We start from the raw sequence: 25,454 nt of genomic DNA, 5'->3' as shown, positions 1-25,454 counted from the left end.
ACAGAGATAATTTGGAATCTTTCTGCTCTATCTTTACTTAAAGGTACTTGGGTTACTTTAGCATTTATTGCAAACTCTCTATCAGGATGCTCTAACTTCCATGTTTTGTTAGTATCCTTCAAAGATATGTTATTTCATATCATGCACTTCTGAGCAACTGTCACCTTTCCTCCATCATCTAGTTTAAAACCTGCTCTATCTCCTTTTTAAAGGTTAGTGCCAGCAACCTGGTTCCACTCTGGGAAAGGTGGAGTCCATCTCATTGGAATAGACTTCCCCTTCTCCAGAATGTTCCTCAATTTCTAACAAATCTGAAACCCTCTTCTTTAACCTATCGTCTCATCTACACATGGAGGTTCTAGAACTCAGCCTGCCTCTAAGGTCCTCATGTGGAAAGGGGAACATTTCTGAGAATGCAACCATAGAGGTTCTGGATTTCAGTTTCTTACCTAAGAACCTAAACTTAGCATCCAGAACCTGTACCTTCATTTATCTTTGGTACTCATATATGCTACAACAGTCAGATCCTCCCCAGCACACTCTCAAATCTTATTTAGGAAGCACATGGGATCAGCTACCTTTGCATCAGGTAGGCAAGTTACCAAGAAGTCCTTACACACATCAGCCACCCAGCTAGCTACATTTCTAGTGGTTGAATCACCCACTATAACAGTCATTCTAAACCTTCCCTCCTGGGCATATGGCCTTGGAAACACATCCTAAGTGAGAGAGAATAAGACATCATCTGAAGGGAAGATCCTAGCTACAGGATCAATCCCTGCCACAGCAAGGGATGCTAGACAGCCATTGGGACCACTCTACTACATCGCTAAGGTCTCCTCTACATAGCTCTCTGCCTCAGCTCCTCCAGGTCTGCCACTCTGGCCTCCAGAGAGTGGACTCGTTCTCTGAGAGGCAGGAGAATGAGTTGATGTATATTCATGGTGATTTTGCACTGTATTTTAATTGTTGTTGTTAGCTGCTTTGAACTGGAAAAGTAAGATATAAATTGAAATTGAATTGAATAGCCTGGAGCCACTCGGTAAGCTTTAGTGCCCCAACAAGATTCAAAAAATGTTGCAGCATGTTCATTCAAAGGCTGTAGAAGCTATGAACATAAAGCACACTGCAGGAGACATGAGGAATAAAAACAAGTGCATCTCTTTATTAGGATACAAAATAAAAAATATATCAGTACCAAATAAACCTGATAATTCACTTTCAATGCATATCCAGCATAGCTCTCTGCTTCAACGGCAGGGGAGAAGAAAAACTGATACTTCACGCATATCCAACATAGCTCTCTGCTTCAACGGCAGGGGAGAAGAAAAACTGATACTTCACGCATATCCAACATAGCTCTCTGCTTCAACGGCAGGGGAGAAGTAAAACTAATACTTCACACATATCCAGCATAGCTCTCTGCTTCAACGGCAGGGGAGAAGAAAAACAACCAATAAGGGCTGAATAACATAGTCTGGGTAAAACAAATAAGCATGGGTGTAGCTTGCTTATTGCGGCAGTTACTACCCCTACTACCCCTAACTAATCAAGCTTGATATTTCACTCGGATGCAGCTCCATCACTGCTCTCTACATTAATGGCGGGGGTGGAAGGGAAATAGAACCAAAGAGCTAAGAGAAACAGATAAGTACGAGAAAAAAATGTGTGAAGCTTGCTGGGCAGACTGGATGGGCCGTTTGGTCTTCTTCTGCCGTCATTTCTATGTTTCTATGTCATTTCTATGTTTCTATAAAATCCTTATTGTAGAAGCTAGTCAAGTCTAAAGTAGGTTTCAATTCTTACTGTAACTTGGTGCAAATAATGGTATTGATCTGATATTCCTCTACATGTTTGAAATGGAATTGATTGGCCAAAGTCTGACAAGTTTGGTTAAGGGTATATTCACAAGGAAGGCCTTCTTGAACTCAACAATTCTCACACTGACCCCACATCACTTGACTGTATAACAACTGTGAGAACAGAAGAAGTAAACATTAGATGTGCAGCATCTGTGGAGAAAGAGTTCTCACCTTGAACCGTGTTTTGGGAAATTATATGTCTCTTCAAAACATGCCTTTTGACATACAGACAAAAAGGGTATAACCAACAGAGGCAGGGGAGGGAGATGGTAGAGGGACAGACGGAGGGAGAGCATCCTCATCGACAGAAGCAAGAAAATTGTTTGTACTAAATTATTATCATTGCAACTATTATCTTTGCTATATCTGCACATTACCTTTGCTGCCTTGCTTTCTGGAGTGTAACTTAGCATTGATAATAAAAATCTGCTTATACTGGTATCTGGAGATGTGCTGGCTCATGTGTGACTGTGGTGTGAAGGGTTTTGAGTAGTGGAGCCTGTCAGGAAGGGAGTCTGCAGGATACTGGCCTTGGGTTTTAAAGTGGCAGATTTTGCTGTGTCCTTGTGTCCTTACCATATCCACACAGAGTGAACCTGTAACAATGTTTGTAGTCTGGAGACTTCATGTTTGACTGCTATGTATCATAATACATAAAGCATGAAAATTCATCCAGGTTAGGCTAGGATATAGTTCACATTCAAATGCGATTTGTAAGGAACCATTGTATACTCTGTCCTTGGATTGTATTAGGGTTATTTTTGTATTTTACAATACAGCAATAAATCATAACATAAACTGTAGGGAATTGTAAAGAGACCTTATTTTAGCAGGTTTTTATACAATAAAGCAGTAATAGTTTAGGGATTACTTACCACATGAAGAATTTTATTTTCTGTTTCATACACTGTGCAATCCTATAGTAAAACAAAAAAATAACAAAAATGTAACATTTGTATGCACTGATTTTGTATGTTTTCATTGAGTAACTGAAGGAGACATTTGGTGCTGCATCTGGAATGTATGATATATCCATTGATTAATCCAGAGTAAAAGATAGGTTTTGAGACTGGATAGAAATGGAAATACCCAGGAAAATGTACAGTGTATATGAATTAGCAGTTAGAGGAACGTGGAGAGAAAAGCATCTTGTTCTACAGAACTGGGCAATAAATGGAATATAGCAAAAAGCGAGAGGAAGCAACAGGGTGCTCTGCCTGCTACAGTAGGGGATGAACAGCCTAATGAAATTCTAAGAAAGTTATTACGATCTCAGATATTTCACATTCTTTATCACCGTTCTGAAGAATTGACTGGGATCTTATTAGTTGTCTGAAACAGAACAGAGCTAGCCATAGGAAATATTTTAATCGTTCTTTATGTATGACATATTATATTGCAATTTACACAGTTTTACATTGTTTTGAATTACTTTTAGGAAGTTTCTGGACATTTTGTTTCTGCTCGCAACTTGCCTCCAGATTTGCCTCAGTAAGTTCCTTTGAGAGTATTAGGATATTTGCTCGGTTCAATCTCCACCAGGTTTTGCACTGGAATTCAATGGAGCCCAGTTTGGATACACTTCTGGTACATGCCTTTATTTTCATCTTAGAATTATGTTTATGGTTTTGGATTAAAGAGCTTTCTAGATATTATAGTGCAAAGAATAAACTGAGAAAGGTTGGAATATTTATATCGTGTGCTGCCCCCCCCAGTCCGGACTGTGTTTGGGGTGGGGGAGTACCACATGAGAAATTATATTTACTAATATGATTTATCTTCAGGTTTGTAGCCTGAGTGGGGGGTGAGACACCCCAATACACAATTCTGTGCCCTTCCCAAACAACCTCTCACTTATGGCACCACAGACCAGATAAAATCATCACACCAGAATTAAACTGTAATTAACCATTTTACTAATATTATGTAAGTAAACAGTAAGGGCCGGATTTTCAAAACGTTACATGCGTAAATCTGGAGTATTTACACGTGTAACCGGACTTACGTGCGCCAGGCCTATTTTAAAAAGGCCCGGTGACGCGCGTAAAGCCCCGGGACGCATCTAAATCCCGGGGCGGGGGTGGGGCAGGGCGGTCCAGGGGCGAAGTGGGGTCAGAGGCTCCCGGCACAGTGGCCATTTGCAGTTGGCCAGCAGGCGCAACAGGGTGGGAAATGTTTTTGGGGGCTTAGCTTAGGGCTGGGGGCGAGGGAGTTAGGGGAAGGGAAGGTGGAGTAGGAGGGGTAGGGAAGTTCCCTCTGAGGCCGGGGGGGAAGGCAGCGCGGGCTCGGCGCACGCAAGGTGCACAACTGTGCACCCCCTTGCGCATGACGACCCCCGATTTTATAACATCCACGTGCCTGCGCGCACGTTATAAAATCGCATGTCCATGTGTGTGTGCTGGGTAGCGCATGCATATGGACGCGCACGCGCAGGTCTTAAAATCTACCTCTAAATGTAGTGAAGTGCAATATGAACTTGCAGTTTTCTTATTTTAAATCGAGCAATGCAAAAATAACACTGAATATGGCCTGTTAGCAAGGGCAACCAATATATTCATATGACTAGTAAACAAAATAATAATAATAATAATAATAATAATAGAGGAAGGTTGGGGGGAAAAGCAGTGAAGTACACAGTTTTCAAAAATTGATTTTACCTCTGAGCACTCAAAAAGGGGGAGGGGTGATTTGGGATTAGTGGAAGATATGCATAGATGAAGATTTCTCAGATCAAGATTCTGCAATAAAGGTGCTCAGGACAATGTCCCTGTTTCATTTGTCTAAGGTTATCTGTAAACCATGCAGTAAGATGATGTGACACCATTTAGTTGAGGCTATCTAGGCAATTGCCAAGGACACCTTCTGATCCCACAAACTAACTAGGGATTCCACATCTATCTGGTTAAATGTGTGATCCCTGTGAAATACTACACATAGATATCTAAGGACTAGATGAGTTTTCACCAACAATAATTTGTAAGTTTGTTCCAGCAAAAATATTGAAACCAATTAAATGGTATACCAGTCATCCCCAGCTTGAATAGCCTGCTTAACAGAATATGATGACCCACTACATCGAAAGCAGTGGATAAATCCTGCAGCAAAAATAGTAAATCTTTCCCTCTATCAAACTCTCTATACAGGTGAACCATTAAAACCACCAATATTGTTTCAGTTCTGTGACTCCAACAATAGCCAGATGGCTGGTCATCTAGTAGACTATTGTCTTCTAGGAAGTCTGTCATTTGAGAAGTCACAGCCCACTTTATAATTTTATAAAAAGAATATTTGATATTATTACTTCATTTTAGATCTAATAAGGGCTTTTCAGGATCAGATGAATTGCTGCTGATTTAAGGCCAAATGGTAAAATTCCTCTCTCAATGAAGCATTTATTATCAGTTTGACAGGCTCTAAAAGAGCTTCTGCAGAATTCTTCTTCAACTATGATGGTCCTGACTCTGATGAACAGGTCATAGAGTGTAGTGAAGATAATTATAAAGTAAAGGAAATTGTAAATGTATGCTGTTATCCCTGTTGGCATTAACTAGCTTATTATTAAATCCTTATCTATCTCCAGCAGAACTTCTGTCTCTAGCCTGTTCAAACCTACCACTTTCTGGCTGTCCCTGCACCCAGGTCCACTTACAGTTTCCTCTCTACCTGAAACTTTTTTTTTCTTCAGTGCAGATTTTGAGCAACACCCTTTCACAAGCCACCATGCTCTGTGCTCCTGTGCTCTCTACTTTGTTTTAGAGCCACAGGACTCTGTGTTCTGTACTTCATTTTAGAACCACAGGTCCTCTTCACAACTTTCTGTATTCCAAACAGACACATCCCTCTCTCTTCTGCAAACTGTTTGGCCTCCAAACTGCTTCTGGCAGGTAACACATGCACCAAACTTTCTTTGGAGGCTGGGATTTCCTCTATTCTTGGTTTAGAGAAAAAAATCCCATGCATGACACCATATGTGGGACCAAGAAATGGTCCCCCAGGCCTGGAGACATAAACACAGCCTGACTCCAGCCTTTCTTAAAGCACTTTATTTTTATGTTCTGCTTTAACACATGCACATTAGTAGACTGTCTTTACCTTCAGAACAGAGTATTCCAATTACTCTCAGTTAGTACTGCTTTCCTCAGTACTCAATAAGCTTTGTTACAGCTCAATGTTTGGACAGCAATATTCTACAGGAGCTGCCTTCCTCCTGGAGAACTGGCCTTGGTCTAACTATCCCTACATGGATCTCAGCTCTTATGCTTCCCTGCTGGGCCCCACCCACAAAGCTCTCTCTCATCAGGGGAATTAAAGGGGACTAGGCACCTAACCTGATTTAAACTAGAACAAAGGGGAAAGCCGACAGTCGCTCAGCAGCACATGGTTCGGAGAGAGGTATCTTTAAAGGATACTAATGATGCATTAGAATTAGGGCATCCCGACAGTGAGGTTCCAATAATTAGAAAAGTAGTCCAAGTGCCTGTAACTAAAAACTCACCTGAGCTAAAAAATTCTAACTTATCCCTATCAATTAAAATGCAGAATGAAAATACAAACAAAAAACAAACCTTGAAATGTTTGTATGCTAATGCCAGAAGTCTAAGAAGTAAGATGGGAGAATTAGAATGTATAGCAGTAAATGATGACATAGACTTAATTGGCATCTCAGAGACATGGTGGAAAGAGGATAACCAATGGGACAGTGCTATACCGGGGTACAAATTATATCGCAATGACAGAGAGGAGCACTTAGGAGGAGGTGTGGCGCTTTATGTCCGGGATGGCATAGAGTCCAACAGGATAAACATCCTGCATGAGACTAAATACAAAATTGAATCTTTATGGGTAGAAATCTCTTGTGTGTCAGGGAAGACTACAGTGATAGGGGTATACTACCGTCCACCTGGTCAAGATGGTGAGATGGACAGTGAAATGCTAAGAGAAATTAGGGAAGCTAACCAAATTGGTAGTGCAGTAATAATGGGAGACTTCAATTACCTCACAACACACGTTGCAAAAGATTTTTTAAACTTTTATGTGCAGAAATTTATCTCACTATGTGGACCATCATACCACCCTTGGTTGATTCAGGCAGTAAGCCATGCTTTCAACCACAATGGGTCACTTTTATGCATCGGTCCGATACAGTCTTTTGAATTGCTTCAATTTTCTACTTTATTTAATTTGCTTTTTTTATTCATTTTTTGTCCATTTATAATAAAATGTCTTTTAATGTTAGAAGCGGAATTGCCTTACTTGAGCGGAGCGCCGCCGCGCTTCCGAGCTGTTACCTTCACTCACTTGTGCAGAGCGTCACCGCGCTTCCAAACCTCTATTTTCAACACTGCCGTGCTTAGTGGGCAGGGATTTCCGATCAAAGGTGCTCGTGTAACTTAGAGCTCCTGTAGTCCGACGTACGTTTCGCAGTTGTGCTGCTTCAGGGACTCTGTCCTAATCGGAAGATTTGGGCTTAAAAACGCAAGGTTAATTCCCGCCAAAATTTCTTCAATGTTTAAATGCCTTCATGTTGGCTTTCGTCTAATTCATGCAGTATGTAATGCCTACGAAAATGACAATAGATGTGAAACCACATATATTTTTTGCATATACTTTTTGCACTGACATTTTTCAACAGAAAATGTGCACCTCCCAAATGAATTGTAAATTAAGCATGGTTGTAGTCTTCTCTTACCGCGTTTGGTCGCCTAGTCCTCTTACCGGCATTCTACTGAATTGCCGCGAGATCTAGGCTGATTTTATAGTATCACCCCACCACACCTGTATAACTGATTTGACAGGGGAGTGGATTCACATGAAGTGAATCCACTCAATTTCCTTGTTGAGCCCACCAGGGGTCACTGTGTGTAATTCGAAAATCCATCGTTGTTCACATTGTTGCAATTTTTTAATTCGGTCTCCCTTTCTCCAATGTGGATGAATGATTTCTAAAATGGTCCATTTGATATCAGAGAAATTGTGATTATGATCTCTGAAATGTGTCACCAACGGTTCTTCAATGCGCCCCGTGTTGATGCAGCATTTATGTTCAGTCAATCTGGTTCTGAACGGGCGCTTAGTCATGCCCACGTAAATAAGTGGGCACGGACAAAAGATGGCATACACAACAAAAGAAGATTTGCATGTTGCTTGAGGCAGGGAGATTGTTCGACCTGATGGTAAAGTAATGACAGTCTGTGATGATTTTAAAGCACAATGGGCACAATTTGCACAGGCCATAATTGTATCCTCGACATTCAGGGACTTGTGGAGGCTGGAATGAACCACTTGGTCTTTAATATTTCTGCCTCGAGAATAAGCGATCCGAATAGGTTCCTTGAATGAAGGATGGATTTCTTGAAGAATTGCCCAGTGTCTCCGGATGGCTCTACTGATCTTTGGGGTGGCCAGTGTGTGCCTCATCACCATGGTCTGTTGGTTCGAATCCTCACGTTGTCTTGGCAAAAACATAAATTCCCTGTTGGAGTAAAGGGCTCGTTGGTAAGCTTTTTTGACGCTCGACAGTGGATATCCTCGTTGCAAAAATCTTTCTGCCAAGATTTGAGACTGCTTCTTAAATTCCGAATTGTCTGTGCACAATCGCCGTATACGCATGAACTGACCAACGGGTAAATTTAACTTGAATGTGGTCAGGTGAAAACTATCGAATCTTAAAAGATTATTGCGGTCACTGGGTTTTCGATACAGAGTGGTAATGACAGAGTCTTGCCTCAAGCAACATGCAAATCTTCTTTTGTTGTGTATGCCATCTTTTGTCCGTGCCCACTTATTTACGTGGGCATGACTAAGCGCCCGTTCAGAACCAGATTGACTGAACATAAATGCTGCATCAACACGGGGCGCATTGAAGAACCGTTGGTGACACATTTCAGAGATCATAATCACAATTTCTCTGATATCAAATGGACCATTTTAGAAATCATTCATCCACATTGGAGAAAGGGAGACCGAATTAAAAAATTGCAACAATGTGAACAACGATGGATTTTCGAATTACACACAGTGACCCCTGGTGGGCTCAACAAGGAAATTGAGTGGATTCACTTCATGTGAATCCACTCCCCTGTCAAATCAGTTATACAGGTGTGGTGGGGTGATACTATAAAATCAGCCTAGATCTCGCGGCAATTCAGTAGAATGCCGGTAAGAGGACTAGGCGACCAAACGCGGTAAGAGAAGACTACAACCATGCTTAATTTACAATTCATTTGGGAGGTGCACATTTTCTGTTGAAAAATGTCAGTGCAAAAAGTATATGCAAAAAATATATGTGGTTTCACATCTATTGTCATTTTCGTAGGCATTACATACTGCATGAATTAGACGAAAGCCAACATGAAGGCATTTAAACATTGAAGAAATTTTGGCGGGAATTAACCTTGCGTTTTTAAGCCCAAATCTTCCGATTAGGACAGAATCCCTGAAGCAGCACAACTGCGAAACGTACGTCGGACTACAGGAGCTCTAAGTTACACGAGCACCTTTGATCGGAAATCCCTGCCCACTAAGCACGGCAGTGTTGAAAATAGAGGTTTGGAAGCGCGGTGACGCTCTGCACAAGTGAGTGAAGGTAACAGCTCGGAAGTGCGGCGGCGCTCCGCTCAAGTAAGGCAATTCCGCTTCTAACATCATTAAAAGACATTTTATTATAAATGGACAAAAAATGAATAAAAAAAGCAAATTAAATAAAGTAGAAAATTGAAGCAATTCAAAAGACTGTATCGGACCGATGCATAAAAGTGACCCATTGTGGTTGAAAGCGTGGCTTACTGCCTGAATCAACCAAGGGTGGTATGATGGTCCACATAGTGAGATAAATTTCTGCACATAAAAGTTTAAAAAATCTTTTGCAACATGTGTTGTGAGATAAGTGTGGTTCGTTGCACAATACTTATTAACTGTTTCTGTATAGTAGACTTCAATTACCCCAATATAGACTGGGTAAATGTACCATCGGGTCATGCTAGAGAGATAACGTTCCTGGATGGAATAAATGATAGCTTTATGGAGCAATTGGTTCAGGAACCGACAAGAGAGGGAGCAATTTTAGATCTAATTCTCAGTGGAGCACAGGACTTGGTGAGAGAGGTAACGGTGGTGGGGCCGCTTGGCAATAGTGATCATAATATGATCAAATTTGATTTAATGACTGGAAAAGGAACAGTGTGCAAATCCAAGGCTCTCGTTTCAAAAGGGAAACTTTGATAAAATGAGAAAAATTGTTAGAAAAAAACTGAAAGGAGCAGCTACAAAAGTAAAAAATGTCCAAGAGGCGTGGTCATTGTTAAAAAAATACCATTCTAGAAGCACAGTCCAGATGTATTCCACACATTAAGAAAGGTGGAAAGAAGGCAAAACGATTACCGGCATGTTTAAAAGGGGAGGTGAATGAAGCTATTTTAGCCAAAAGATCTTCATTCAAAAATTGGAAGAAGGATCCAACAGAAGAAAATAGGATAAAGCATAAACATTGGCAAGTTAAATGTAAGACATTGATAAGACAGGCTAAGAGAGAATTTGAAAAGAAGTTGGCTGTAGAGGCAAAAACTCACAGTAAAAATTTTTTTAAATATATCCGAAGCAGAAAGCCTGTGAGAGAGTCAGTTGGACCATTAGATGATCGAGGGGTTAAAGGGGCACTTAGAGAAGATAAGGCCATCGCAGAAAGATTAAATGATTTCTTTGCTTCAGTGTTTACTGAAGAGGATGTTGGGGAGGTACCCGTAATGGAGAAGGTTTTCATGGGTAATGATTCAGATGGACTGAATCAAATCACGGTGAACCTAGAAGATGTGGTAGGCCTGATTGACAAACTGAAGAGTAGTAAATCACCTGGACCGGATGGTATACACCCCAGAGTTCTGAAGGAACTAAAAAATGAAATTTCAGACCTATTAGTAAAAATTTGTAACTTATTAAAATCATCCATTGTACCTGAAGACTAGAGGATAGCAAATGTAACCCCAATATTTAAAAAGGGCTCCAGGGGCGATCCGGGAAACTACAGACCGGTTAGCCTGACTTCAGTGCCAGGAAAAATAGTGGAAAGTGGTCTAAACATCAAAATCACAGAACATATAGAAAGACATGGTTTAATGGAACAAAGTCAGCATGGCTTTACCCAGGGCAAGTCTTGCCTCACAAATCTGCTTCACTTTTTTGAAGGAGTTAATAAACATGTGGATAAAGGTGAACCGGTAGATATAGTATACTTGGATTTTCAGAAGGCGTTTGACAAAGTTCCTCATGAGAGGCTTCTAGGAAAAGTAAAAAGTCATGGGATAGGTGGCGATGTCCTTTCGTGGATTGCAAACTGGCTAAAAGACAGGAAACAGAGAGTAGGATTAAATGGGCAATTTTCTCAGTGGAAGGGAGTGGACAGTGGAGTGCCTCAGGGATCTGTATTGGGACCCTTACTGTTCAATATATTTATAAATGATCTGGAAAGAAATACGACGAGTGAGATAATCAAATTTGCAGATGACACAAAATTGTTCAGAGTAGTTAAATCACAAGCAGATTGTGATAAATTGCAGGAAGACCTTGTGAGACTGGAAAATTGGGCATCCAAATGGCAGATGAAATTTAATGTGGATAAGTGCAAGGTGATGCATATAGGGAAAAAAACCCCATGCTATAATTACACAATGTTGGGTTCCATATTAGGTGCTACAACCCAAGAAAGATCTAGGTGTCATAGTGGATAACACATTGAAATCGTCGGTGCAGTGTGCTGCGGCAGTCAAAAAAGCAAACAGAATGTTGGGAATTATTAGAAAAGGAATGATGAATAAAACGGAAAATGTCATAATGCCTCTGTATCGCTCCATGGTGAGACCGCACCTTGAATACTGTGTACAATTCTGGTCGCCGCATCTCAAAAAAGATATAATTGCGATGGAGAAGGTACAGAGAAGGGCTACCAAAATGATAAGGGGAATGGAACAACTCCCCTATGAGGAAAGACTAAAGAGGTTAGGACTTTTCAGCTTGGAGAAGAGACGAATGAGGGGGGATATGATAGAGGTGTTTAAAATCATGAGAGGTCTAGAACAGGTAGATGTGAATTGGTTATTTAGTCTTTTGGATAGTAGAAAGACTAGGGGGCACTCCATGAAGTTAGCATGGGGCACATTTAAAACTAATCGGAGAAAGTTCTTTTTTACTCAACGCACAATTAAACTCTGGAATTTGTTGCCAGAGAATGTGGTTCGTGCAGTTAGTATAGCTTTGTTTAAAAAAGGATTGGATAAGTTCTTGGAGGAGAAGTCCATTACCTGCTATTAAGTACACTAAGGGGTAGATTTTCAAAAAACGCGAATAGGCGTACTTTTGCTGGCGCATCAGGCGCCAGCAAAAGTACGCTGGATTTTAGTAGATACGCGCGGAGCCGCGCGTATCCACTAAAATTCTGGATCGGCGCGCGCAAGGCTATGAATTCTGTATAGCCGGCGCGCGCCGAGCCGCCTACCCCCGTTCCCTCCAAGGCCGCTCCGAAATCGGAGCGGCCTTGGAGGGAACTATCTATCTAACCCACCCGCCTCTATCTAACCCACCCGCCCGGCCCTGTCTACACCCCCCCCTTACATTTCTCCGGGGATTTACGCCTCCCCGAGGGAGAAGTAAATCCCCGCGCGCCAGCGGGCCTCTTGCGCGCCGGGCCGCGACTTGGGGGCAGGTTCGGAGGGCACGGCCACGCCCACGGACCGCCCCGGGCCGTAGCCACGCCCCCGTACCCGCCCCCAAAACGCTGCCGACATGCCCCCGAAACGCCGCGACGACCGGGCCCGCCCCCGACACGCCCCCTGCGCGCGCCGGTAGGCCTATGTAAAATAGGCTCACCGGCGCGCAGGGCCCTGCTCGCCTAAATCCGCCCGATTTTGGGCGGATTTAGGCGAGCAGGGCTCTGAAAATCCGCCCCTTAGAGAATAGCCACTGCCATTAGCAATGGTTACATGGAATAGACTTAGTTTTTGGGTACTTGCCAGGTTCTTATGGCCTGGATTGGCCACTGTTGTAAACAGGATGCTGGGCTTGATGGACCCTTGGTCTGACCCAGTATGGCATTTTCTTATGTTCTTATGTTCTGATTCTGCACTGGTTTAAGGGGGAACATAGGGGCACTCCCTCACAAGGACATTCTGCACCGAGTAGCTGATGGGTTGGACTCAACCTCACATCTAAAACATTATGATAAATTACAAGAACAGCTTTACCTCTCCCCTTCTGTATTTGCTGTAACCTGATGACAGGATGGGCAAAGCTGGGATAAGAAAATCTCATCAGTATTATTTAGCCACAGGGCTTTGATGCAAAATATAACTTAATCAATTAAACTAAAAAAAAAAAACTTATGAAACTCTACCTTTAATTGAATCAGAAAATTATAGTAGTGATACTTCACTGAAGATAAAACTATGGATGCAGAAATTTCCTGTTAAGTTTGAGCCTTGACACAACCTATATGGTGAAACATTAGCCGACATTGGCTCTCATTCTGAACAAGGTCTTCTTGGCTGTTGTATTTTTACAAGCTAATAACCCATCACTTATCTGGTTTATACATTTACTAGTAAAAACAACATGGAAAACAGTTGCTTTTGCATGTAAAAAGATGGATATATGCAACATCAAGTTTCAGATAAGGGTATTTTTCTAAACACTATATCATTCAGATGCTTCATTTGAAAGAAGTGTTTGATGATACATTAAGTACCCTAATGGTTTCATGAATCCTAGTACTAGTGTTGAATCGTTCATGAAATTTTTATAGAAAATAAAAAAGCAATAAATATGATTTAAAAAATTGTTTGAAATAATAAATGTAAATGAGGTGGCTGGAGATTTTTTAAGACCCACGATTGACACAACCTCTTGAATACCATATTGTTCCGTTGAGAACAGGTATAGAGTCTCTGAGGTCTTTTTTCTCCTTTTGGATGACATCCTGTTTAATAATATTCTATTTAAAATGGTTTACAATAAAAAAAAAAATCAATAAATAATAGTAGGACGTAAGAAAACATGACCTCCTGCTTCCCATGGGAAAAGCTATAAAGTAAACTAGAGAATGTGATCTTAACAGCAGATAATTATCAATAAGAAGTCTGTGCTGCTCAACTAAAAGCCTATTAAAACAACAAAGTTTTCGGTAGCATCTTGAAAGTCTTGGACAAGCTGTCAAATGTATTTGTGCTGGTGTCGTATTCTTATACTGGGCTGCACACGGAGAAGGCCTTCTGCTATCATCTGTGCTACTATGTTCTGATAATTTTGTAATAATAAAGGATGTTATCAGGATGAGTTAGGATTCTTAGGGCCCTATTCAATAAATATTTTTTTCATAGGCACAGAAAGGAGGAAATTCTTGTTGTAATAAGGACCGTAGTATGTCAGATAAATGATTCCACCACTAGACATGTCAGAAATGACAAGAAAATGAACAGGAATGTAGGAATTAAAATACGGATATAAGGTATTATATTTTAAAAATGTTAACAGCAACAAAACCCTACATTCTCTAATATGACAATGTATTTTGACAGACTTTTCTTGCTCCTTTGCAGCATGTCACAGCTGTTGTACTAGGCGAGGCATTAGTTTACCTCAGAAAACAATCAATAAAACAAAACGTTTCAGTATAGAATGCCTCAATAAATTCAAATAACCTAGCAAAAGCAAAAACAATATTTTATGGGAAATTCTTTCCTATCCTAAATGCTGGCCTATAACTGAAAGAACACATTCATCTGTGACCCCACATATCTCATACAGCCCTCGTCCCACATGGGATTTTTTCCAGCTCTTTGCAGTTTCTTTACTTAGTCAAAGATCAGCTCTGAAGCTGAAACTGATGTTTCTCCTTGTCAAGTGGAAAGCACAAAATGTGAACATCAGTGATTCCCCCGGCAGTCTAACTAGAAGGGTATAAGCTTTTAACAGTCAACAATTTATTCTAAAAGCCGTCCTATCAAGTTTCAAGAGAGCATGGATGAAACAACATAGCAGTAAAAAAAAAAAAAAAAGGTACTTTCTCGGGTCTACTGAGATATTCCATCCCAGTCACGTTTTCTTCAGCTAAGGACATCATTTTGAATTAACCGATACAGTTTTTACATTGAACTTTTTCTGTATCAGTTTTCTAAATAAGCCTGCATTTCAAGATTCCACAATTTCAGTCCCTTATAGATAAATATAATGGGGTAGATATTCAAAAGCCGTTTAGATGGCAATTTCAGCCAGTTATGCAGCTGGATTCTAATCAGATATGTTTTTATCTGGCTTTAATTTAACCGGAGAGAAAACGGGCGTTCCAGGGCTAATTTAGCCAAATGTAACCCAGACACTTCTCGGGTTACCAGCAAGCCCATGGTATTTAGTGACAGTGTCAGCTAGTCGGAGGAGGATGGATGTTGGGAGGTCCATGCAGATGCAGCCCCTCCTTCTGCTGGGTTTGCCATGACCATCCCACTTGTAATATTATATAACCGCACCCTTGCTACAGCTAAGCAGGCAGTCCTTTGGGTTTAGAACTGAGTACAGAAGATAGAGAGGAGTTAGATTTTTGTTATTTTACAGGCCCAGCTGGTATCAGCCAGCCAGGCAAGGTCGGGAGGGGTTCCCTTCCAGCACACAACCTGTCTGGTTGGGTTAGTCCCCTCTGGGGCATTTTTTGGAACTTTTTCTCTTTAAGTATTGGGGCCTCTCTGGAGCCTGTCCAGAGCCTGACTCAGGGGGGAACCCTGGGTTTGGGCCTGGGCAGGTTAGGGGAAGTCCTGCCCTCCGTTTGAGTCTCGGTGAGGAAGGGGGGTGTAGGCCCCAGCTGGGAGCCACCCCCAGAGTTTTCCTGAGTTTTGTAAACCTAATTTCAAGATCCAGGTGGGAAGTTCTGACTGCCCCTTCTGTCCTGCTGGGAGCATTAAGAGTCCTCCTCATGGGGGTTCCTCCCATCGGGGATCCAAAAGAAAGAAAAGAACAAGGACTGCAACACTAGGCAAGACTAATCCAACAAATTGTTAGCAAAAGCAAAGCCTACTGTTCAAGAAGCCAACCAACCGGTGCTTCCAAACCCTGGCGAGAGAGAGGAGTTTATCTCTCTGTGCAGAGACTGCAAAATAATATCTTTGCCAGTTGGAGGGGGTGGTTCTGCCCATCAAAAGGACTCCCTGCCCAACTGGGGATCCTATTTTTCCAAGCTCTTGAGGGTAGGAATTCTCCTGGCTGGCATTTGAACTTCCTGCACAGATTAAGGAGGAAATTGTGACTAGAGAAATCATTGTGCTGCTGCGAATTAAGATTGTGCCAGTTTCATTGTTTCCATCAGTAAATATTCATTTAGATACTAACCTAGTGACTCTAGTCTTTCTTTGGCACACCCAGCACACTGGTTATGCAGCACACTGCAATAAATTTAGGTATACATTGTAAATCTCCATAGGAAAGGATCAAATATCACTCAAGTGGGCCCAAATATACTGTATACTTTTGCAGCATGAGATAAAATGCTGTAGGCTCACTAACTTACAACTTTTATTAAGTATATTGAGGTGAATCTTGAGATCCGTGCGTGGGCGCACATGTGCACGCATTTGCCAGTGCGGGCACATGGATGCAAAGCTTTTATAACATCTGCGCGTATATGCATACATTCATGCACGTGTTCTAAAATCAGCTATACGTGCTTACATGTGTGCATGATTTTTTATTGATGCGCGCATATCTGCGCAAATGCCACCTCATGTGCTTAAGTGGGGGGAATTTTAGTAGCTACGCACACTGACGCAAGTGCCCTTTTCCCCAGTTTGCTCCCAGTTCGCCCCAGTAAAGGAGAAGACTTCCTAATCTACCTAGTTAACTTGCCTCCCTATTACCCTGTTAGCTCTAATCCTTAAAACCTCACTGACCAGCCTATTTATTTTGTTACATGACTTACACGCGGTCCATAGCAGAAGTAAAGTTACATGGTAGGGGACCTTGGCGCACGCTTGTGCATGTAACTACTTACGTGCAGACTTCATGGTGCAGTCCTGGCCCACCCATGTCCCGCCCATGCCCCGCCCGGACCATGCCTACACCCCTTTGTGAAAAAATGTGTATGCGCGTAGCAGGAGATACATGCAAACTCGTGTCATTTTTAAAATCCATGCAACGTGCACTAGGATGAGTTACGCGTGTATCTCCCGGCCTTGATGCACATGTAGCTTTTAGACTCGACCAGATTTTGCATGACTACCCTGGATGCTCTTAGTGGGATAGATTTATGAAACCAGGACTGGGCACACAATGAGGACAAAGATTTATGTTAAAAACTCAGTTCTGAGGTCAAACAACCAAAGTAGGATGCAAATCTACTCTTTCAGACAAGAACATGGTCATGGCGTGGTCATTGTTAAAAAATACCATTTTAGAAGCACAGTCCAGATGTATTCCACTCATTAAGAAAGGTGGAAAGAAGGCAAAACGATTACCGGCATGGTTAAAAGGGGAGGTGAAAGAAGCTATTTTAGCCAAAAGATCTTCATTCAAAAATTGGAAGAAGGATCCAACAGAAGAAAATAGGATAAAGCATAAACATTGGCAAGTTAAATGTAAGACATTGATAAGACAGGCTAAGAGAGAATTTGAAAAGAAGTTGGCTGTAGAGGCAAAAACTCACAGTAAAAACTTTTTAAATATATCCGAAGCAGAAAGCCTGTGAGGGAGTCAGTTGGACCGTTAGATGATCGAGGGGTTAAAGGGGCACTTAGAGAAGATAAGGCCATCGCGGAAAGATTAAATGATTTCTTTGCTTCGGTGTTTACTGAAGAGGATGTTGGGGAGGTACCCGTAATGGAGAAGGTTTTCATGGGTAATGATTCAGATGGACTGAATCAAATCACGGTGAACCTAGAAGATGTGGTAGGCCTGATTGACAAACTGAAGAGTAGTAAATCACCTGGACCGGATGGTATACACCCCAGAGTTCTGAAGGAACTAAAAAATGAAATTTCAGACCTATTAGTAAAAATTTGTAACTTATCATTAAAATCATCCATTGTACCTGAAGACTGGAGGATAGCAAATGTAACCCCAATATTTAAAAAGGGCTCCAGGGGCGATCCGGGAAACTACAGACCGGTTAGCCTGACTTCAGTGCCAGGAAAAATAGTGGAAAGTGTTCTAAACATCAAAATCACAGAACATATAGAAAGACATGGTTTAATGGAACAAAGTCAGCATGGCTTTACCCAGGGCCTCACAAATCTGCTTCACTTTTTTGAAGGAGTTAATAAACATGTGGATAAAGGTGAACCGGTAGATATAGTATACTTGGATTTTCAGAAGGTGTTTGACAAAGTTCCTCATGAGAGGCTTCTAGGAAAAGTAAAAAGTCATGGGATAGGTGGCGATGTCCTTTCGTGGATTGCAAACTGGCTAAAAGACAGGAAACAGAGAGTAGGATTAAATGGGCAATTTTCTCAGTGGAAGGGAGTGGACAGTGGAGTGCCTCAGGGATCTGTATTGGGACCCTTACTGTTCAATATATTTATAAATGATCTGGAAAGAAATACGACGAGTGAGATAATCAAATTTGCAGATGACACAAAAAGTTCAGAGTAGTTAAATCACAAGTAGATTGTGATAAATTGCAGGAAGACCTTGTGAGACTGGAAAATTGGGCATTCAAATGGCAGATGAAATTTAATGTGGATAAGTGCAAGGTGATGCATATAGGGAAAAATAACCCATGCTATAATTACACGATGTTGGGTTCCATATTAGGTGCTACAACCCAAGAAAGAGATCTAGGTGTCATAGTGGATAACACATTGAAATCGTCGGTTCAGTGTGCTGCGGCAGTCAAAAAAGCAAACAGAATGTTGGGAATTATTAGAAAAGGAATGATGAATAAAACGGAAAATGTCATAATGCCTCTGTATCGCTCCATGGTGAGACCGCACCTTGAATACTGTGTACAATTCTGGTCGCCGCATCTCAAAAAAGATATAATTGCGATGGAGAAGGTACAGAGAAGGGCTACCAAAATGATAAGGGGAATGGAACAACTCCCCTATGAGGAAAGACTAAAGAGGTTAGGACTTTTCAGCTTGGAGAAGAGACGACTGAGGGGGGATATGATAGAGGTGTTTAAAATCATGAGAGGTCTAGAACGGGTAGATGTGAATCAGTTATTTACTCTTTCGGATAGTAGAAAGACTAGGGGGCACTCCATGAAGTTAGCATGGGGCACATTTAAAACTAATCGGAGAAAGTTCTTTTTTACTCAACGCACAATTAAACTCTGGAATTTGTTGCCAGAGAATGTGGTTCGTGCAGTTAGTATAGCTGTGTTTAAAAAAGGATTGGATAAGTTCTTGGAGGAGAAGTCCATTACCTGCTATTAAGTTCACTTAGAGAATAGCCACTGCCATTAGCAATGGTTACATGGAATAGACTTAGTTTTTGGGTACTTGCCAGGTTCTTATGGCCTGGATTGGCCACTGTTGGAAACAGGATGCTGGGCTTGATGGACCCTTGGTCTGACCCAGTATGGCATTTTCTTATGTTCTTATGTTCTTAACATGATCCTTATCAGACTCAGATGAAACATACACTAATGTAATTTATTTATTTTGGGTTGACCAGTAGAGGTCATTTGACCTCTACTCCCAGAAACACTAATGCACAAACCTTTAGAATTTTTGTTCACAAATGTTGGTAGTGTTTCACTGTATTCAGCAATCAAACGCACTGAACTATTACGTTTTTAAGAGGGATCCAAAATTTAGGGATGTGAATCGTTTTTCAACGATTAAAATTATCGTCCGATAATGTTTATATCGTCTTAAATCGTTATAGAACACGATACAATAGAAATTCTAACGATTTATCGTTAAAAATCGTTAAATCGTGTTAGTGCGCACTAACTCGAGTTAGTGCGCACTAACTCCCCGTTAGTGCGCACTAACTCGATTTAGTGCGCACTAACTGAAAATGATACAAATAAACACTTTCCAGGTCACTGAAGGTCAGTTAGGAATGAATATGTGTTCCTATTGGCTGGCTGCCCTCTTATCTATTGATGTTACCAAGGTTACCACTGAGGTGATGGTTGGGGGGATGGGAAATGGAACTGGAAACTAACGAACACCAACAGAAAATGAAACAAAGTGTTCACACTTCCCAGGTCAGTAAAGGTCACTTAGGAATGAATATGTATGTATGTATTCCTATTGGCTGGCTGTGCTCTTATCTATTGATGTTACCAAGGCTAATACTGAGGTAATGGTTGGGGGGATGTGAAATGGAAACAGTTGGAAGCTTGACAAAAAAAGTAATGTAATGATCAGCACTCACGTGACTAGAACTTGTTTGTTTATTATTTTTGTTAGCAGGCACCTGAAATGCTAGTGCATGTTGAATTTGCCAATCACTGTGCATTTTAGAAAGGTGGTCCTGGCTGGAACTGTACACAGTTCAAATATATGTAATTGATTGTTGGTAAGTGTATTTTTTAAGTAGCCACACTGGCACAAGTATGTTTACTTTTCCTCCTACTTAACTCACTAGCTCAGCTTTGTAAGAAGGGCTTCTCTGCTTGTGTGTTGTTTTTGTTTGGTGTGAGGAGAGCAGAAACATCAGATCTTTATTCAATCTACTACAGTCATCTCTTACAGTGCCCTATCCCTATTAATACCAGGAGTGTTGTGATCTTCCTGCACACAGTGCCCTAACCCTGATACCAGTCTGAGACAGCTCCCTCCCTGCATTACTAGTGAGAGGCTGGCTTCACAGACAGGGGGGAGCTGCCTGACCCTCACTCCTGACTTCCCCCATGTCCCAGCTAGTGAATGGTGTGTGGGTGAGGGGGGGCGGAGGATGGTGAAGTCTGAGACAGCTCCCTCCCTGCATTACTAGTGAGAGGCTGGCTTCACAGACAGGGGGGAGCTGCCTGACCCTCACTCCTGACTTCCCCCATGTCCCAGCTAGTGAATGGTGTGTGGGTGAGGTGGGGGGAGGAGGATGGTGAAGTCTGAGACAGCTCCCTCCCTGCATTACTAGTGAGAGGCTGGCTTCACAGACAGGGGGGAGCTGCCTGACCCTCACTCCTGACTTCCCCCATGTCCCAGCTAGTGAATGGTGTGTGGGTGAGGGGGGGGGGGGAGGAGGATGGTGAAGTCTGAGACAGCTCCCTCCCTGCATTACTAGTGAGAGGCTGGCTTCACAGACAGGGGGGAGCTGCCTGACCCTCACTCCTGACTTCCCCCATGTCCCAGCTAGTGAATGGTGTGTGGGTGAGGGGGGGGGGGAGGATGGTGAAGTCTGAGACAGCTCCCTCCCTGCATTACTAGTGAGAGGCTGGCTTCACAGACAGGGGGGAGCTGCCTGACCCTCACTCCTGACTTCCCCCATGTCCCAGCTAGTGAATGGTATGTAGGTGAGGGGGGGGGGGAGGATGGTGAAGTCTGAGACAGCTCCCTCCCTGCATTACTAGTGAGAGGCTGGCTTCACAGACAGGGGGGAGCTGCCTGACCCTCACTCCTGACTTCCCCCATGTCCCAGCTAGTGAATGGAGTGTGGGTGAGGGGGGGGGGGGGAGGATGGTGAAGTCTGAGACAGCTCCCTCCCTGCATTACTAGTGAGAGGCTGGCTTCACAGACAGGGGGGAGCTGCATGACCCTCACTCCTGACTTCCCCCATGTCCCAGCTAGTGAATGGTGTGTGGGTGAGGGGGGGGGGGGGAGGATGGTGAAGTCTGAGACAGCTCCCTCCCTGCATTACTAGTGAGAGGCTGGCTTCACAGACAGGGGGGAGCTGCCTGACCCTCACTCCTGACTTCCCCCATGTCCCAGCTAGTGAATGGTGTGTGGGTGAGGGGGGGGGGGGAGGATGGTGAAGTCTGAGACAGCTCCCTCCCTGCATTACTAGTGAGAGGCTGGCTTCACAGACAGGGGGGAGCTGCCTGACCCTCACTCCTCCGGGGTATTGTGATCTTCCTGCACACAGTGCCCTATCCCTGATACCAGGGGTGTTGTGATCTTCCTGCATGCAGTGCCCTATCCCTATTAATACCAGGAGTGTTGTGATCTTCCTGCATGCAGTGCCCTATCCCTATTAATACCAGGAGTGTTGTGATCTTCCTGCATGCAGTGCCCTATCCCTGATACCGGGATGTGTGCAAGAAGATCACAACACCCTCGGTATCAGGAATAGGGCACTGCTTGCAGGAAGATCACAACACCCCCAGTATCAGGAATAGGGCACTGTGTGCAGGAAGATCACAACACCCCTGGTTTTAGGGATAGGGCACTGTGTGCAGGAAGATCACAAAACTCCTGGTATTAATAGGGATAGGGCACTGTGTGCAGGAAGATCACAATACCCCTGGTATCAGGGTTAGGGCACAAGTTCTAGTCACATTGACTGATCACATTACTTGTTTTGTCAAGCTACCAACTGTTTCCATTTCCCATCCCCCATATACTGTCAGTAGGAAACTTGGTAACATGAATAAATAAGAGGGCAGCCAATAGGAATACATATTCATTCCTAAACTGACCTTAACTGACCTGAAAAGTGTCAAATTGTATCATTTTCCGTTAGTGCGCACTAACTCCCAGTTAGTGCGCACTAACTCCCGTTAGTGCGCACTAACTCGAGTTAGTGCGCACTAATCGGAAAAAACGATTTTTAACGATTTTTTAACTAAAAAATCGTGCCTAAGACGATTTTCTTGCCCTGCCACACGATTTCTATCGTTAAGATGATATGGAAAACGATTCACATCCCTACCAAAATTTATTATGCAATTTCACCAACAAATCACCTCATAGAACAGTATTTTCTTCTGCTAGATATTTCAAATATTCAATTAAATATCTCAATTGAGTAAATCTGTAAAAATTCATCAACACCACAACCTTTTCTCAAAACATTTTTTTAAACATTTTAAGCAAAGTATGAAACTTTCCTCTCCAGCTATAAAAAAATTTTTTTGAAAAAAATATTTTAAGAAAAGGCTGTGGTGTTGAAGATTTTTTACAGATTTACTCAATTGAGATATTTAATTGAATATTTGAAAGATCTAGCAGAAGAAAATACTATGAGGTCACTATATTCAGCGTCATTGAGATGGATCAAAACTGAAAATTGTTACCAACCAAAATTCAGGGCAAATCATAGGGGTGTGAATTAGATCCAGAATAGAAACAGTATAGTTTCAGTTCTTCTATATCAGTGGTTCCCAAGCCTGATCTCCCCAGCCAGTCGGCTTTTCAGGATATCCACAATGAATATACATGAGAGAAAATGTGCATGCACTGCCTCCATAACATGCACATTTTCTCTCATGCATATTCGTTATGGATATCCTGAAAACCCGCCTGGCTGGGGGGTCCCCAGGACAGGGCTGTTAACCACTGTTCTATATTCACGTCATTTCAGGCAAGTTGAACTACTGTAATGATCAGAAATTGTTATAAAATCCAAGGTCAGCGCGCGCAAGTGGGTGCACAATTGTGCAACTTGCGCGCGCCGAACTGCGCAGCCTTCCTCCGTTCCCTCTGCCCCCCACCTTCTCCTCCCTCCCCCTACCTAACCCACCCCCAGCCCTACCTAAAACTCCCCCTTAACTTTAACTTCTAAGTTGCCCCTGCCTGGAGGCAGGCGCAGGTTGCACACACCGGCCAATGTCTGGCCCGCAGTCCTGGGCACAGCAGCAAATGGCTGCTGTGCCTGGAGGCTCTGGCCCTGTCCCCACCCCGGACCGCCCTGCCCTGCCCACAGCCTGCCCCCTTTTTCCAACCCCGGGACATACGCGCATCCCAGGGCTTGCGCGTGTCGCCGGGCCTATGCAAAATAGGCTCAGCGTGCGCAGGAGGGTTTTAAAAGGGTTATGCACATATATTACGCGTGTAACCCTTTTAAAATCTACCCCATACTGTTTATTAACTCCTTCAAAAAAATGTAGCAGATTGGTGAGGCAAGATTTCATTTGTATAAATCCATGCTGGCTGTGTTCCATTTAACCATGTCTTTCTATATGTTCTGTGATTTTGGGGGTCATTTACCGGACGTTTCGCATGCAAAAAGTCCCTTATCGCGTGCGATACCAAGATGGGGGCAGAGTCAGCCCCGGAAGAGGAGGAGTCAAGACGTCACCGGGGCCGACTCCACGAAGACGCCGCGGATGACGAAAAGGTAAGGGCCTTTTCGCGTCCTACTTCGCGCCCAATAGCTACACCTTCTATGGTGGCGCTATTGGGTGCAAAACCGGCAGCGATCGCACCGTGGCGGTGCGATCGCTGCCCGCTAGCGCAGGACGGCCCCCCGTTTCGGCCCCCACCCCTCATTACCTAAAGTATTGCAGGCCTGCGATACTTTAGAAAATGAGGCCCTTTGTTCTTTAGAATAGTTTCCACAATTTTTCACAGCACTAAAGTGAGACTGACTGGTCTATAGTTTCCAGGATCATCCCTGGAGCTCTTTTTAAAGAGTGGGGTTACATTGGTCATTCTCCAGTCTTCAGGCACAACAGATGATCCCAATGATAGGCTACAAATTACAAGCAACAGAGCTACAGTTTCATTTTTTAGTTTTTCAGAGCTCTGGGGTATATACCATCTGGACTGGGCAATTTGCTACTCTTTAAGCTTCACAGTGATTTGTATCAGTTTTTCTGAATTACCATTGAAAACAGTTTCTGATACAGATATCTCCCCAACATCATCTTTAGTAAATATTGAAGCAAATAATTTATTCAGTCTTTCTGCAATGGCCTTATCTTCCCTAAATGCCCCTTTAACCCTTTGATCATCTAACAGTCCAAGCAGCTCTTTCACAGGCTTTCTCCTTTGAATATACTTTAAAAAGTTTTTATTATGCTTTTTTTCTTTGTAAAGCAGTATGCCATTGGTTATCCTCCTTCCACTAGGTCTCTGAGATCCAATTATATCTACCTCTTCATTCGATACTATACATTCTAACTCTCCCAGCTTACTTTTTAGACTTCTGGCATTAGCATACACACATTTCAAAGTATTAGGGTCATTTATCAAAATGCTTTAAGGCATTTTCACATGCGTTAAGGACTGATTGCCTTTCCGCATGCAAAAACGTATTTAACGCATGCGATAGCACCTTATCGTATGGTGCGATGCAAATCTGGAAAATAGGAGTGGGCTGGGTTTGCCTGTCTGCAAAGAGCTATTGGACAGACTTAACTACACCTTTTTGAATTGTGTTAGGCTGTGGTGACTGGGTGGTAAGGATTTATTGCCTTTTGTGATGTCTCCTGCAAGGCCTATTTTAGGTGAAGCTCCCAGAGCATCAGGAGAGAGGGAGAGAGAGACTGACCATAATATCATCTCCCTAGATAGGTATTTGTATCCCTATGGTAGGCCCACCTAGTAACTCGAGGTAAGGTTTAGGTATTAGAGAAGGGGGTTAGGGGCCACTTTGACATTTAAAGTGAGACGTACGAACAGAACAGTGGTCTCTTGTGAAGATTTGATGACCTTCGGAGTGAGGAAACTCACTCCAAGATGAGGTTTGGGCAATGTTCTCTCAACCTAACTTGATGGACCCTCTACCTGGGTA

The 25,454-nt window shown here is 42.7% G+C and overlaps 1 protein-coding gene across 1 annotated transcript in view; it reads right to left on the bottom strand.

The window, feature by feature from the left end:
- Positions 1-25,454, bottom strand: part of LOC115094679 (connector enhancer of kinase suppressor of ras 2-like) — a 545,829-nt gene that overhangs the window by 281,627 nt on the left and 238,748 nt on the right. The window contains exon 6 of the mRNA XM_029607931.1: positions 2,738-2,779. Within this exon, the coding sequence (XP_029463791.1) occupies positions 2,738-2,779 (42 nt within the window). The remainder of the gene's footprint in view (positions 1-2,737; positions 2,780-25,454) is intronic.

Source organism: Rhinatrema bivittatum, chromosome 6 (genome assembly GCF_901001135.1).
Source record: "Rhinatrema bivittatum chromosome 6, aRhiBiv1.1, whole genome shotgun sequence".
NCBI lineage: Eukaryota > Metazoa > Chordata > Amphibia > Gymnophiona > Rhinatrematidae > Rhinatrema > Rhinatrema bivittatum.
The sequence above is the reverse complement of the archived record's forward strand: the minus strand, read 5'-3'. Positions and strand labels throughout refer to the sequence as shown.